Consider the following 12886-nt stretch of genomic DNA (forward strand, 5'->3'; position numbering starts at 1 on the left):
GTGGTGGCGTTTTGGATCGATTTGCTGGGGGGGAGAACATTAATACATTTACGGCTTTGATCTAACAAATGCTAGGGCCAGTGGGTAGAGCGAGTTTTAAAAATCCTTTCTTAGCCAATTACTCAGTAATCCCGGCGCTAGCAGCCTACTCCTCTCACCTGGAACTGCGAAAGGCCAAACCTCGTTGCCGTGACAACTGTTTCTCCGTCGCGAACAGCGACCGGAAGCAGAGACCTGGAAGTGAACGTTGGTCTGGGTCAAAACGTGGATCAAGATGGCGGCCTGCAGTAAATGAGGAGAGGAGATCCGACAAACGGCTTCTCTGCTATAAATAGACCATGTACAGTGTGTCATGTAGGCTGTTGCCAGGTACGTGTGTGCCGAACAAGGTCAGAAAATCGTTGCAAGTTGACTATGGGGAGGAAGAGCGATAGAAATTAAAGTTCTATGTAATTCTCATAACTTCCGGTTGACCTTGCCAACCTTGATTTCAAACACTCCGGGCGCCCAAGAAACAATGGATAACGGGGTTTTCCTAAATACATATGTTACGTTTAAACCATGTGCTATGTTTGAAGTAAATGCCCAGGACTTGTGTAGATTGAATTGAAAATAATCTATAGTCTTCCCCGTAAATGCATCACTCGTAAAAACAACCCATTGTAATCCCGCTTCTAAAACGTTATTTCAAATTCAAGGTTTCACAGCTCGCTGCACATTTTCTCTAGAGGGAATTAACCGGTGGCTAACATTTAATAAGCGTACAGCACAATAGTGGGTCCTTTTGTGCACCTCGTCCCTACTGACCAATGTTAATCTGTATCCTTTTAAACGTGTAAGATACAAGCAGTCCTTCGAGTTCGGGCAGCACTTCACGCCTGAATCTGTCACTGTCACATTGCATCCGATGCGGCTTCCTCTTTATCTGTGAGACTTGACGCAGATTGGGGGATCGCGTTGTCGTGTACTTTTGTTCCGTTCGTCGTAACAGTCAAGATCCCCCGATGGATAGCCATTTTAGTTTCCCATTCCCATACTGACGTGTCTGGCCACAACCTCCTCTACTGCTGCGTTAAGGCTAGGTGCAGACTGGAGGAGCAACACCCCATTCCGTCTTGTTAGCCTCAAACTTGACTGCATCAGCATAGATTTATCTACCTTCCAATAACCATTCCCCTCTGTCCACGCCCTTCTTTTCCCTTGACCCTGTGACCCATTCCTACTGGTTTCCCACCTCTTCCCTTAATTCTGTTTTCTACAGTCCTCTCCTATCAGATTCTTGCTTCTTCAGCCCTTTGCCTTCTCCCCTTATCTGGATTCAGCTATCACCTGCTAGCTTGTTGTCCTCCCCCTCCCTTACTCCTTTATTCTGGAGTTCCTTGAACACCTTGAGCTTGTTCTTCGAGGTTTCCAGCATCTACAGTCCCTCTTTTGTCTCCCTTTTGAGTACCAATCCAAAAGTATTTCAAGCATTGTTATTGTATCTCCCTCTGCTACCTCCCTTGAGTAGCTTGCTTCAGATATCCAGTATTGTCTGTGTGAAAAGCTTCCTGCACCAATCCCCCTTAAATGTCTCCACTCATTTTGTTGGTGGTGTATAGTGAGAATCTGAGATGAAAACTTGAATGTATTTTTCTTTGAAGTTACTGACTGCTGAATTTGTTTTCTACTTTTGACTAAAAGCTCAAATCATTACGCTTGTATGAATAGTGAATAATTACACTGTACTTTGTAGTAACCTTGGGATACAAAAAGAGAGATTTATAGAATAATTTGAATCCAAATAGGGGATTTATATTAAATTGTTAAAATGCTTCTGCCTTTCATGGTAATCAGAACTGTTACATTCAATTGATGATTATATGTGTATATTGACAGCATAACATCACATGGAATATGTTTGCTTGTAGTTACATAAATCAATTTCTATCATACATCAACTATCCTGGGTTAGGATTTTTATAACCTGAATACAGTAATGATTGGTGCTTGACATCATATTCATAGTTATTGGAGCAGGCTTTATGAGAATGCAAATGAATTGTGTACTGATGCTGTTTTAAAAGCCTTAAGATATATTGTTGTGATTAGCATGTTGATAACAACAAAGATAAATGGGATTTAGTAGAAGACTTTACTTTCAAACAATGTTCTAATGGTAACTTTGAAAATCCAGACATGTTCTATAGCATCTAACATTTAATTAAAATTTGAAGCCCCCATTTATTTCTAAAATTTGTTTTCTGATTAAAATCTCTAACTTGACATTAACATATCTCTTTTCACAGATGCTGTCTGATCTTTTAAATGTTTCTAGCATTTTCTGTTTTCAACTTCAATTATCACCATCTGCAGTTAATGATTTTTATATTGTTTTTATTTTCCTCTTTAAAGTGTTATATTTTCCAAGGTAAATCTGAACTAGAGGAAATTAAAGTGCTCAAAATTCATATATGGTTGATGTGTTAAACAGATATCTTGCCTTTCATCATGTGACAGTACTATACAAAGAAAAGTGAGAAATATTTTGGTGTTCTGGTCAACATGTATTTTTTCTGTGAAATCCAAAAGACTTTTTTATTAATGTTATGTTGGTGATTGTAACTCACTGTCACTTTTGTCTATGTTAAAGCAGAGACTGTGTATTAAAAATACTTAATTTGCTATGATTGCCAGTGTTTTTGAATGTTCTGATATCTTTGAAGTTATTTCCTTCAGAATAGCACAGAAAAGTGAAGTTAATATAATTTCTGAGAAAGCTGCTGAGATGTCAGAACTGAAGGACCTGAAGTTGCAGTGTGATTTAAATTGCACAAAAAATGGATTTGTATTTTTCTTGTGTGGTATGAGTATTCATCATCGTTTATAAGATAAGATATAGGAGCAGAATTAGGCTACTTGGCCTATCAAGTCTGCTGCACCATTTTGTCATGGCTGATCCAATTGTCCTCTCAGCTCCCACCTCCTTCCTTCTCCCTGTATCCTGTCATGAGAGACCAATCAAGAATGAGTTAACCTCTGCCTCAAGTATTCATAAAGACTTGGCCTCTGCAGCTGCCTGCAGTGAAGGATTCCACAGATTCATCACTCTGGCTAACAAAATTCTTCCTCATCTCCATTCTAAAAGAACACCCCAATATTCTGAGGGTGTGCCCTCTGGTCTTACTCCCCTGCCATAGGAAGCATCTGCCCCATATCCAGTCTGTCAAGGACTTTCACCATTGGATAGCTTTCAATGAGGTCATCCCTCATTCTTCTGAATTCTAGTGAATACAGGCCCAGAGCCATCAAACATTCTTCATATGACAAGCCACTGAATCTTGGAATCATTTTCATGAACCTCCTTTGAATCCTCTCCAGTTTCAGCACATCATTTCTAAGATAAGGGGCCCAAACCTGCTCACAATACTCCAAGTGAGGCCTCACCGGTGCTTTATAAAATTTCAGCATTACATCCTTGTTTTTATATTCTGGTCCTCTTGAAATGAATGCTAACATCGCATTCTCCTTGCTCACCACAAACTCAGCAATTTGTAGGATAATTTCTAGCAGATACAATATTGATGAGAACAGAAGTGAAAATTCAAAAATCAAATCTTAATCTGACAAGGCTTTTAAGGTGTTAAACAGAAAGAAGAACAGTTCACCATCAATACTTAAAGTGATTATCAACAGATTATAGGTTAAGTTCTTTGGTATTTTTTTTCTGTCAATTACTATAATTTTGCATGTTTGTTGATTTTTAGTTGTAAGGCAAAGGCTGTTATACATTTTACTGACTTCAGGCTTCAGTAAAAATGATGGTTTCTAACATGGTTTCCTTGCAACACTGTACAACCTGTACAATAAGCAGTGGGCTAGAGAGCTGGATATGTCAGTGAACAAAGAGGGAGTGGGTAGAAGTAGTCTTAGCAGGCAAGCATGTCTGTCTGGAGTGTTCAGGGAGCAGTTCTCTGACACATTTAAACCTCTTTATCAAGCACATTTTGAGTGAAATCATCCAGTATTTGCAGCTCAGAGATAAGTAAGAAGTGACCATGGGAAGGAACTTTGCTTTTGGCTTCTAATGAAGTGCATGTATGGTCATTGGGTCCCTCTGTTCTTTGGAGAGTAACTGTTCAGTCTTTGATCCCAGAATCCAGTCGGCAGAGTGAACACATAGCTATGCAGATGAGGTTTGTCATTGACAACATGCATCCTATATTTTTAGATGCCTAATATTGAATCTAGAAAGGTTTCAAAGGTACATTTAATGTCAGAGAAATGTATACAATATACATCCTGAAATTCTTTTTCTTCGCAAACATCCATATAAACAGAGTGCCCCAAAAAAAGAATGAATGACTGTTAAATGTTAGAACCCCAAAGCCCCCCCAGCTCCCCCCACCCACACATAAGCAGCAGTAGAGCAATGACCCACCCCCTCCCACACCAGGAAAAAAAGCATCGGCACCCCCACTGAGCACTCAAGCATGCAGCAAAGCATCAATAAAGACACAGATTTGCAGTACCCCAAAGACTATTCGTTCACCCGTTAATTCGACATATCACAGGTGTTCTCTCTCTCTCTCTCCCTCTCTCCCTCTCTCCCTCTCTCCCTCCCTCCCTCCCTCCCTCTCTCTCCTTCCTCCTCTTCCCCCCCCCCCCAAGGTGAGAAAGAGATATCCCAGTTTCACAGCAAGAGGGGAGCCATAACAATAACTCGCTGATTTACGATGTTAAAAGTCTGTTGCGTCGCTTCTTCTGAGCTCTGTACCCAAAGAGCTCGGGTCTCTGGGCACACAGCCAGCATCCAACATGCTGCTTTCGACCTTCCGTCTCCCACGACACAGCAATTTACTGTGGCGGCACCGACCTTGAGTCCACCCACCTCCAGAGCCACGAAATCCCGAAACTCTGAAGGTGCGTTAGTCTTCTAGGCCGCGTCCTTGGCATATCAAATAGCGGCCAGTTGTGAGACCCCAGGAGCGAGTCCCATTCCTGTAAAGAACCGAAGTCAGTGTGTAACTCCAGGTCAGGGTCTTCAAAAGAACCTTGAAAGGGTAAAGTACAGATGTTAAAGATAGAAATAGAGCTGTTTCTGAAATTGCAAACACAGGAGTCGCCATTAGGCGCCATCGTTCTCCTAAGATGCCTTTCTAGTACCTAGAAGGTGCTAGAACTGAATGGGATTCCATTCAGTCATATCGAGCTTCTGTGTGATCTGAGGAACCAAGTTAATAAAAATGTCTTCATTGTGGAGAGTGCTCTGCCATTCGTATTTGAGCTGTCATGGCAAGCTAAATTGTAGCTACTTGGCAGTAATGTTAATGAATTTGGTATGAGACTTCTTTACACACATGCAGCATGTATGTAATGAAAGCCAGGCTGCTGCAAAAATAAAAAATGAATAGCACAGACCACTGCTACTCTGTTTCTGCATCCAGTCCTCAGACCCGTGAGGAGGTATTTGCAGTGTTTTGAAGAACTGAACAAGAAGATTGATAAGGACAGGGCTGTAGATGTCTGTGTGGACTTTAACTGAATCCTGTTGTAGATTGGTTCAGAAGATTGGATTGTATGGGATCCAGGATGATACAAAAGTAACTTGATGGAAGGAATCATACGGTTGCAATGGATGGTTATTCTTCAGATTGGAGGCCTGTGACCTGTGGTGTGTTGCAGAGTCAGTGCTGGGTACGCTGTTGTCTGCCATATGAACAGTTCGGATGAGAATGCGGGGGGGGAGTGGGGGGAAATCATGGAGCAGTGATCTGAACCGGCCCGTAGCTCACTTTGGGCCCTGACACCCTGACCTTTTCAATCTGGCCTAGTAAGTCTTTGCTGGTGGTGTTGTGAACAATGAAGTTCATTGTCTAAAATTACAACAGAATCTAGATCGACCAGGAAAGTGGGCAAAGAATGGAGATGGAATTTAATTTAGACAAGTGTGAAGTGGTGCATTTTGGGAAATTAAACCAAGGCAGGATATACACATTGAATGCAGGGCACTGGAAAGTGTTGTAGAATAGAGAAACCTACAAGTACATAACTCCATGAAAGCAGTGCCACAGTTAGACTGAGCAGTGAAGAAGGTGAATGGTATGTTTGCTTCATTGGTTGAGGCATTGAGAACAAGAGTTGGGATGTTGCATTATTTCTTTACCTATTGTTCGGATGCCGATTTAAGCACGGGGTCAGGGTGTCGAGGCCCAAGGTGAGGTACAATGTGGTTCAGATTGCTGTTCCATGACAGTTGCTGAACTGTGGAAATCTCTTTACAGTCATCAGTTCAGGTATGCTATTTGCTTGTGCTTATTGTTTGCATGATCTTTTTTCATTGCACGTTGGGTATTCAGTCTTTTTTATGGGTTGTTTTTTAGTTTTTATGGACGATTTGTTATTCTCTGCATATTAGATATTAGACAGTCTTCTATATATATTGTGTGTATATTATAATTTGTTGTTGGGTTTCTTTGTTTCATGGCTGCCTGTTAAGAGATGAATCTCCAAGTTGTATAATGTATACATACTTTGAACTTTGAGGACATTGGTGAGACTGCACCAATTCCTGAGGAGGGAGAAGCCTTGGTGAGCTCTCTTGGCCATGACGTCAATGTGGTTGGACCAGTGGTGATGTTCACACCAAGAAACTTGAAGCTTTCAACCCTCACAACCTAATCACTGTTCATAGCGGCAGGAGCACGTGCACCTGCCCACTCTCTGAAGCCAACGACAAGTTCTTTTGTTTTGTTGACATTGAGGAAAAGGTTATTGTCATGACAACATGTCAGTAAGTTCCCTTTCTCCTTTCTGTACGTCATTTACGAATCTGAGTCACTGGCATATGTTGTAAAAACTGTTGTTCAGCAGCAGCAGTATACTGCAATCCATAAATAATACGAACTATAAATTACAGTAAGAAGTGTATATTTATAAAATAAAATAACTAGGATGTTCTGTACGATACATCTGTAGAAATTTGTGTGTCTTTGGTGCTGAACCAATTCTCCTCAAACTCCTAATGAAAAATAGCGGCTCTCGTGCCTTCTGTGTAATTTCATCAATATCTTGGGCCCAGGACAGACCTTCAGAATTTGACACCCAGACCTTTAAACTGCTCACCCTTTCCACTCCTGATCCTTCGATGAGGGCTGTGTGTGTTCCCTTGGATTTCCCTTTCTGAAGTCCACAGTCAGTTCCTTGATCTTTCTGAGTACAAGGCATGGTTGTGACACCACTTAACCAGCTGACTGCCTCCTCGTCACTATCTGAAATTCTGCCAACATTAATGTTGTCATTGGCAAATATATAAATGCATTTTGAGCTGTATCTAGCCACACAGCCATTGGTTTAGAGAAAGTGGAGCAGTGGGCTAAACACACATCCTTGAGCTGAGTCAGTGTTGTCAGTGAGGAGATGTTATTTCTAATCTGTACTGACTGGTCTCCCAGTGAGGAAGTCAAGGATCCAGTTGCAGACAGAGGTACTCAGGCCCAGGTTTTGGAGCTTGTTGATTAGAACTGAGGGTATGAACGCTGAGCTGTAATCAATAAACAGCAGCCTGACTTCAGTATTACTGTTATCTAGGTGATCCAAAGCCAAGTAAAGAGCCAGTGAGATTGCTTCCGCTGTAGACCAATTGTGGTAATAGGCAACTGTAGTGGGTCTGAGAATGTGAAGAGGGTAAGAGGTACGTGTAGAAGGGGTGGGTGAGGGGTAAGTGTAGCAAACTATGTAGACAGGACCAGGGAGAGGATACGTCATTGGGGAAGTGTAGGAGAACAGGGAAGTTGTAGCTAAATTAAGGTGCCAGACAGCATGTGGCCACCACAAAGAAGAGGAACCTTGCGACCACAAGACAATGTGTTCGGCAAAGTATTTTGAGCTATATACCTATTTCGAGTGTTTTGCTTGCGTCCATACCCTTCCAAGTATTACGCTTGCGTCAATGCTTATTCCGAGTATTTCGCGTGCTTAGCTATGCAATAGCCAATCAATTGATGGATTTGAATCGGTAACCATATTTGCGAATGTAGTACCCTGCTTTTGGGTATAAGTATTACCTTTGTAAACCGACAAATTGGGAGTTGGCTACCTTACACCCGATGTGCATGGGGCTGCGAACTCCTCTCTGAATAAAAACCGCTTCAGAGGTAATTTCGTGTCTCTGGTGTTTTTCCTCAACTGAGCAGGTTAATAATTTCAGGTTGACAGGTCCAGGTCCTTCCAGAAGTTGATTCTAGCCATGAGCAATCACTCCAAGCACTTCATCACAGCAGTTGTGAGTGCAACTGGGCAATACTCATTGAGGAAGCTCACCCTGCTCTTCTTGGGCTCTTGTATGATTGTTGTCATTTTGAAGCTCATCTGGGAGTGAAGCATCACAGCCATTCATGATATTAAGTTTGGTTTTGTAGGAAGTAATTGCCTGTAAACCCTGCCAGAGCTAATGTACATCTAATTCCATCTTGAATTTCAATTGAAATGGTTTCTTCACTCTTCAAATAGATTTCCTTAGGTCGTACCTGGACTATAGATGTCGATCACCAGTATTGAATGCCACAGATCTAGAATTTAGCAGACTACGAATTTCTGGTTCATCCACAGCATTTGGTTTGGCTATGTGCGGTATGTTCTTAAAGGCACACACTTATCCGCACTGGTCTTGATGAAGTCAGTGACAACTGTGTGTATTAATTTATATTCTGAGATGACCCCCTGAATATTGTCCAGTCCACCAACTCAAAGCATTCTGTAAGTATTCCTCTGCCTCTTTTGACCATAGCTTCTAGGTCCTCACCTCTGGTGTTGTGGTCTTTGGTCTCTGCCTATACGCCATGAGTAGAAGTACAGCAGAGGACCTCGTGTATAGATTGGTCTCTGTTGAATGCAGAAAGGGGTAGGGAGAGGAAGATGTGGCTGGTGGTGGGATCACATTTCAGCTCGTGTGCTGGATGAGAGTGACTGAACATAAGAGGGGTGGGGGTTTGCTGCCAGACTCTTTAATCAGAAAGATCTGACTTGAATCAAGAAATAAGATTGTATTTTCTTGGAACAATGGCAGATGTAAATCTCCAACCCCAACTCCCTCCCCCCACTCTCTTTCCCCTTTTGTATGGGAATTAGAAACCAGACATTGAAAGGAGGAACAGTTTTGACAATGAATCATTTCTTATATATGTCTCAGCTGCTAATTCATTGGGCATGTTTGAGTGTTGATTGTCTGCTCACCCTTTCCAGGTTCAGAAAACCTAAATTGAAAAAATACAAAAGTACTAAAGATGCATGAGTGTTTTGACCGAATTCGAGTTATCATGTTATGTGACACGTATTATGCACACTTTACCTGGGCATTCTCTTCCTTTGGTGCACTGTAGAGAACCTATAATTTTGGAAAGATGTTAGCAACTTATTGCGTTCTTGTTTCTGAAAAGTGCAGCTGTTTTGGCACTTCTAATGGCTTCTAAACTACTGGATGTCTAGACGATGGTTGAAGATAACTTTTGTCAGTCATTGTTCATGTAATAGTTTGCTGCTTTTCTGGTGACTCACTTTTGTGATGTCCAGCTGCAAGATGATGAATTCACCATTCGATTTTCTTTGCAGTTAAGTATATCAAAAAAAGAAGTCTGAAAACTTTCAGGCTATAATTGACAAAGGTCTGGCAAAAGCAATTTGAGATCTGCTATCTACACTGACTGTCGAAAAGTGTAAATGATCCCACAGTTTTTCTGTGAGATTATCTCAGAAGCAGCTGGTTGTTGTAACTTAGTTTTGACATGACAAGCAAATGTATTGGTTTGGATATTTTGATCTAATTTATGACTTAAAATGAAAGTGCTGCCTCGGGGCCAGAAATTTAAAGTTGATTGCAGGCAATCTATCTTTATTTTTAGCACATAATTTTATGTGATAATGTGGGAGTAGATTCAATAATCACTTTGAGAGGCGGGGTCAGTTGAAGAGAGGGAAATGTTGCAACGGAAATGGAACTATTCATTTTGGTGACGAGGACTGCAGGGACCTATGTTGGTCAGATGTGTTTAAGAGCATGAAATCCTGTATCACTTTTACTCAATCCTGAAATATTTCAAATACATGTCCTGGTGCTAAGGCTGTATATTTCTTATCTGCGTTGTGTAAAGATATGAGGGCCAAGATTTGCCTCGCTATTGGAAAAAAATTAGAGATGTGTCAAAGGAATCCATGGTTTTGTATTTGTTACACAATTTAATGTAAATGTTTCCCCATTATTATAAGATGATCTCCTGACCTCTCAATTTACCTTGTTGTGACTTAGCACCTTACTCCCCACCTGCACTGCACCTTCTTTGTACCTAACACTTAATTCTGCACTCAGTTATTGTTTTCTCTTGAATGATGGTATGGAAGACAATCTTGTTACTGTACCTCATTACATTTGACAGTAATCAACCACTTTTGCAGGAGAGAAACAATTCTCAGTTCAGTAAGTCACAAGCCTCCTTCCAGACTCCTTTTTTGAGCCTTGTCAATTTGTTTCTCTCTATTTTTCACTCTCAAATCGCCCCGTGAATGCAGCTACCCTAACTGGAGATTCGCATTTTCATTAGGTGAAAGAGTTTTTCTGAGTTTCTGATCAGAAGTACTGGTGACTAAATTATGTTTATGATTATCAATAAATACAGTTGGGAATTTAAGAGAAAATTCTTCATCACAGGGTGTTTTGAAAGTCAAGCTGCACATATTTTAACTATGTTCATCCCAATAAACTTCTTTCATAAAGGCCTTTCTCAAATTATCATTCAATATTCTGCAACTGGCTTTAGTCTTTACAAATGGATACTTCTCTTGATCAAGACATCATCAGAAATTTCTTCTCCAGTGGCTTTATACTTTTTTTTGGAATATAGTGATCAGAGCTGTTTAAAGCTCTGTACAAGTTTAATGTTACTTCTCCCTTTATCAGTCTGCCCATCTAGAAATCACCTCCAGAGCATCAATTCTTATTTTAATATTGTTTTAATCTGTATTACTTCTTTTACTGATTAGTTTATTCTGATGCTGCCTTTTGTTCGACTTCAAAACTTCCAAAAATGACAGCTGAAATGTCACTGTTTTCTCAGTTTTCTTGATGAAATAATAAACTGAAATCTTATTTGAGTTTCGGTTGGTTGGCAATATTTAAGTAAGAGCAATGTGTTTTGTCCAAAATTCATTCCTCATTGCTCAATATCACCACCAGATACAATAACATAATCATTCATTTACTTTGTTGCTTTGGTACATTACCATTTGAACATTGTGTCTTGAGACCCTCCGTTGGCTGTGGTCGACCATTGGCGTCCCAGCTGTATGCATGATACGCAAGCAGGACAGTACAATATAGAGAGCGAGCTGTTGTCAATGAAGCAGGCTCCCACTCTCCATGCAGCTGATGAATCCAAAGGAACGGCAGAAATCGATACAGTTTGGCACCGGCAGGGTAACAGGAGCCGCCAGTCCGGATTGCACTCAATATAGGACTGCCTTAGGGACTCCTGCTCCTGATTTTTGCTCAGGGTTTATTCCCGAAGCCTTCTTCATAAGTGGGTATAGCCACAAGGCAGCAGGGGTTTGAGATCAGAGTTTCCCTTCTAGGTAAGCTGCCAACCATGGCTGATGAGCCTCATCTGCCTAAAGCAACAGGTTTTAAGGTTGTCAGTAGAAACTGTTCTGCTGGGCTTCATAGCCATGTGTGAAGGCCAGGAGTGAGACTTGGTCGTCAGAGGCTGTTTGAGATGTCCGCCATTGGAAGTGTTTAATAGGTAGTGGGAGCTTACCCCCATTATCACTCCTGGCTATAACAACCTTAAGGAACTATATTGTGACTACAATTCAAAAATTCATTGATTAGATTTGATGTTTTCTGAGAATAAGACAATACTCTGCAAGTATATGTGCAGTCAAGTAAAGGAAATAGGTTAAACACATTGTTCTGATCATTGTAATTTGCTACAAGGAAATGGGTAAGATGGATGCAAATAGAAACATGCAGTTTCGCTTTCTCTACTGTCATAACTCCCACGTTTCACAGTGATGTGCTAAAAACATTGATGTTCTTTTCTAAAACCAATTTTGCTGCATTGGAAATTTAATATAGAGCAGTTGTATTAACTATTTTGCAACTATTAAATAGGTCATTGAAGGACATTTCTTTTATTCAACCTGTCTCTTTGGAATGCCTTTTTTTTAGCATCTCTATGTAATTGGTACCATAGGGCTTTATAACTGTAAGAATTAAATAATGTATTTGTGAGAACCTTCATCTAAATATTTATGTGGAGCATGAATAATGTCAAAATTGAACTGGATTTGTCTGATTCAAGACAAATCCTAATCGACGTCTTTACTAATGTGCTTGCATTAAAGCAACTGCATCATTGTTCTGGAAAATTGTTGTTTAAGTGATTTTTTTTTTAACATGATAAATGTGCAGGACATTAAAGTAATGCATGACTGGTCTAATGATTAGTGTGTTTTCTGTGAGGTGAAATTAGGTGTAAATTTCTTAATTGCTCGCTTGAATTAATATTTTCAAATGTAAGGCAAATGTTGAATTGGAAGACAGATGATCTTATTACACACTGAATTAAATTGACATTATTAAAATAGCATATTTCTACTGTTTATAGATGATATTTAGTTTTACAAGGGACAAAACCTAAATTATAATAATCTATTTTATGATTAGTTCTTACTGGCATGGAATTAATAGCAATATTCTACCTTTTTTATCATTGCTTGAACTGCTATAATTATATCGTCATATTTGTGAAATTGTGTTTGTACATTTTAATAGAATACAGTTTAACTTTCAATTGACAAATAGTTTATTTCGTATAACCCTATTGATCAAGTATTGGATAGGATTTTCAAGTAATGC

General features: G+C 40.1%; 1 protein-coding gene across 2 annotated transcripts in view; it reads left to right on the plus strand.

The window, feature by feature from the left end:
• Positions 1-230: 230 nt before the first annotated feature.
• The window catches only part of cox10 (cytochrome c oxidase assembly factor heme A:farnesyltransferase COX10), a 138566-nt gene continuing 125910 nt past the window's right edge, over positions 231-12886 (plus strand). Inside the window, exon 1 of one of the 2 annotated variants that reach the window (XM_073025903.1) lies at positions 231-369. In XM_073025903.1, coding sequence (XP_072882004.1) covers positions 339-369 — 31 coding nt within the window. In that variant the 5' untranslated portion in view covers positions 231-338. The remainder of the gene's footprint in view (positions 370-12886) is intronic. The other variant, XM_073025904.1, reaches the window with a different exon arrangement.

Source organism: Hemitrygon akajei, chromosome 22, assembly GCF_048418815.1.
Source record: "Hemitrygon akajei chromosome 22, sHemAka1.3, whole genome shotgun sequence".
Taxonomy (NCBI): domain Eukaryota; kingdom Metazoa; phylum Chordata; class Chondrichthyes; order Myliobatiformes; family Dasyatidae; genus Hemitrygon; species Hemitrygon akajei.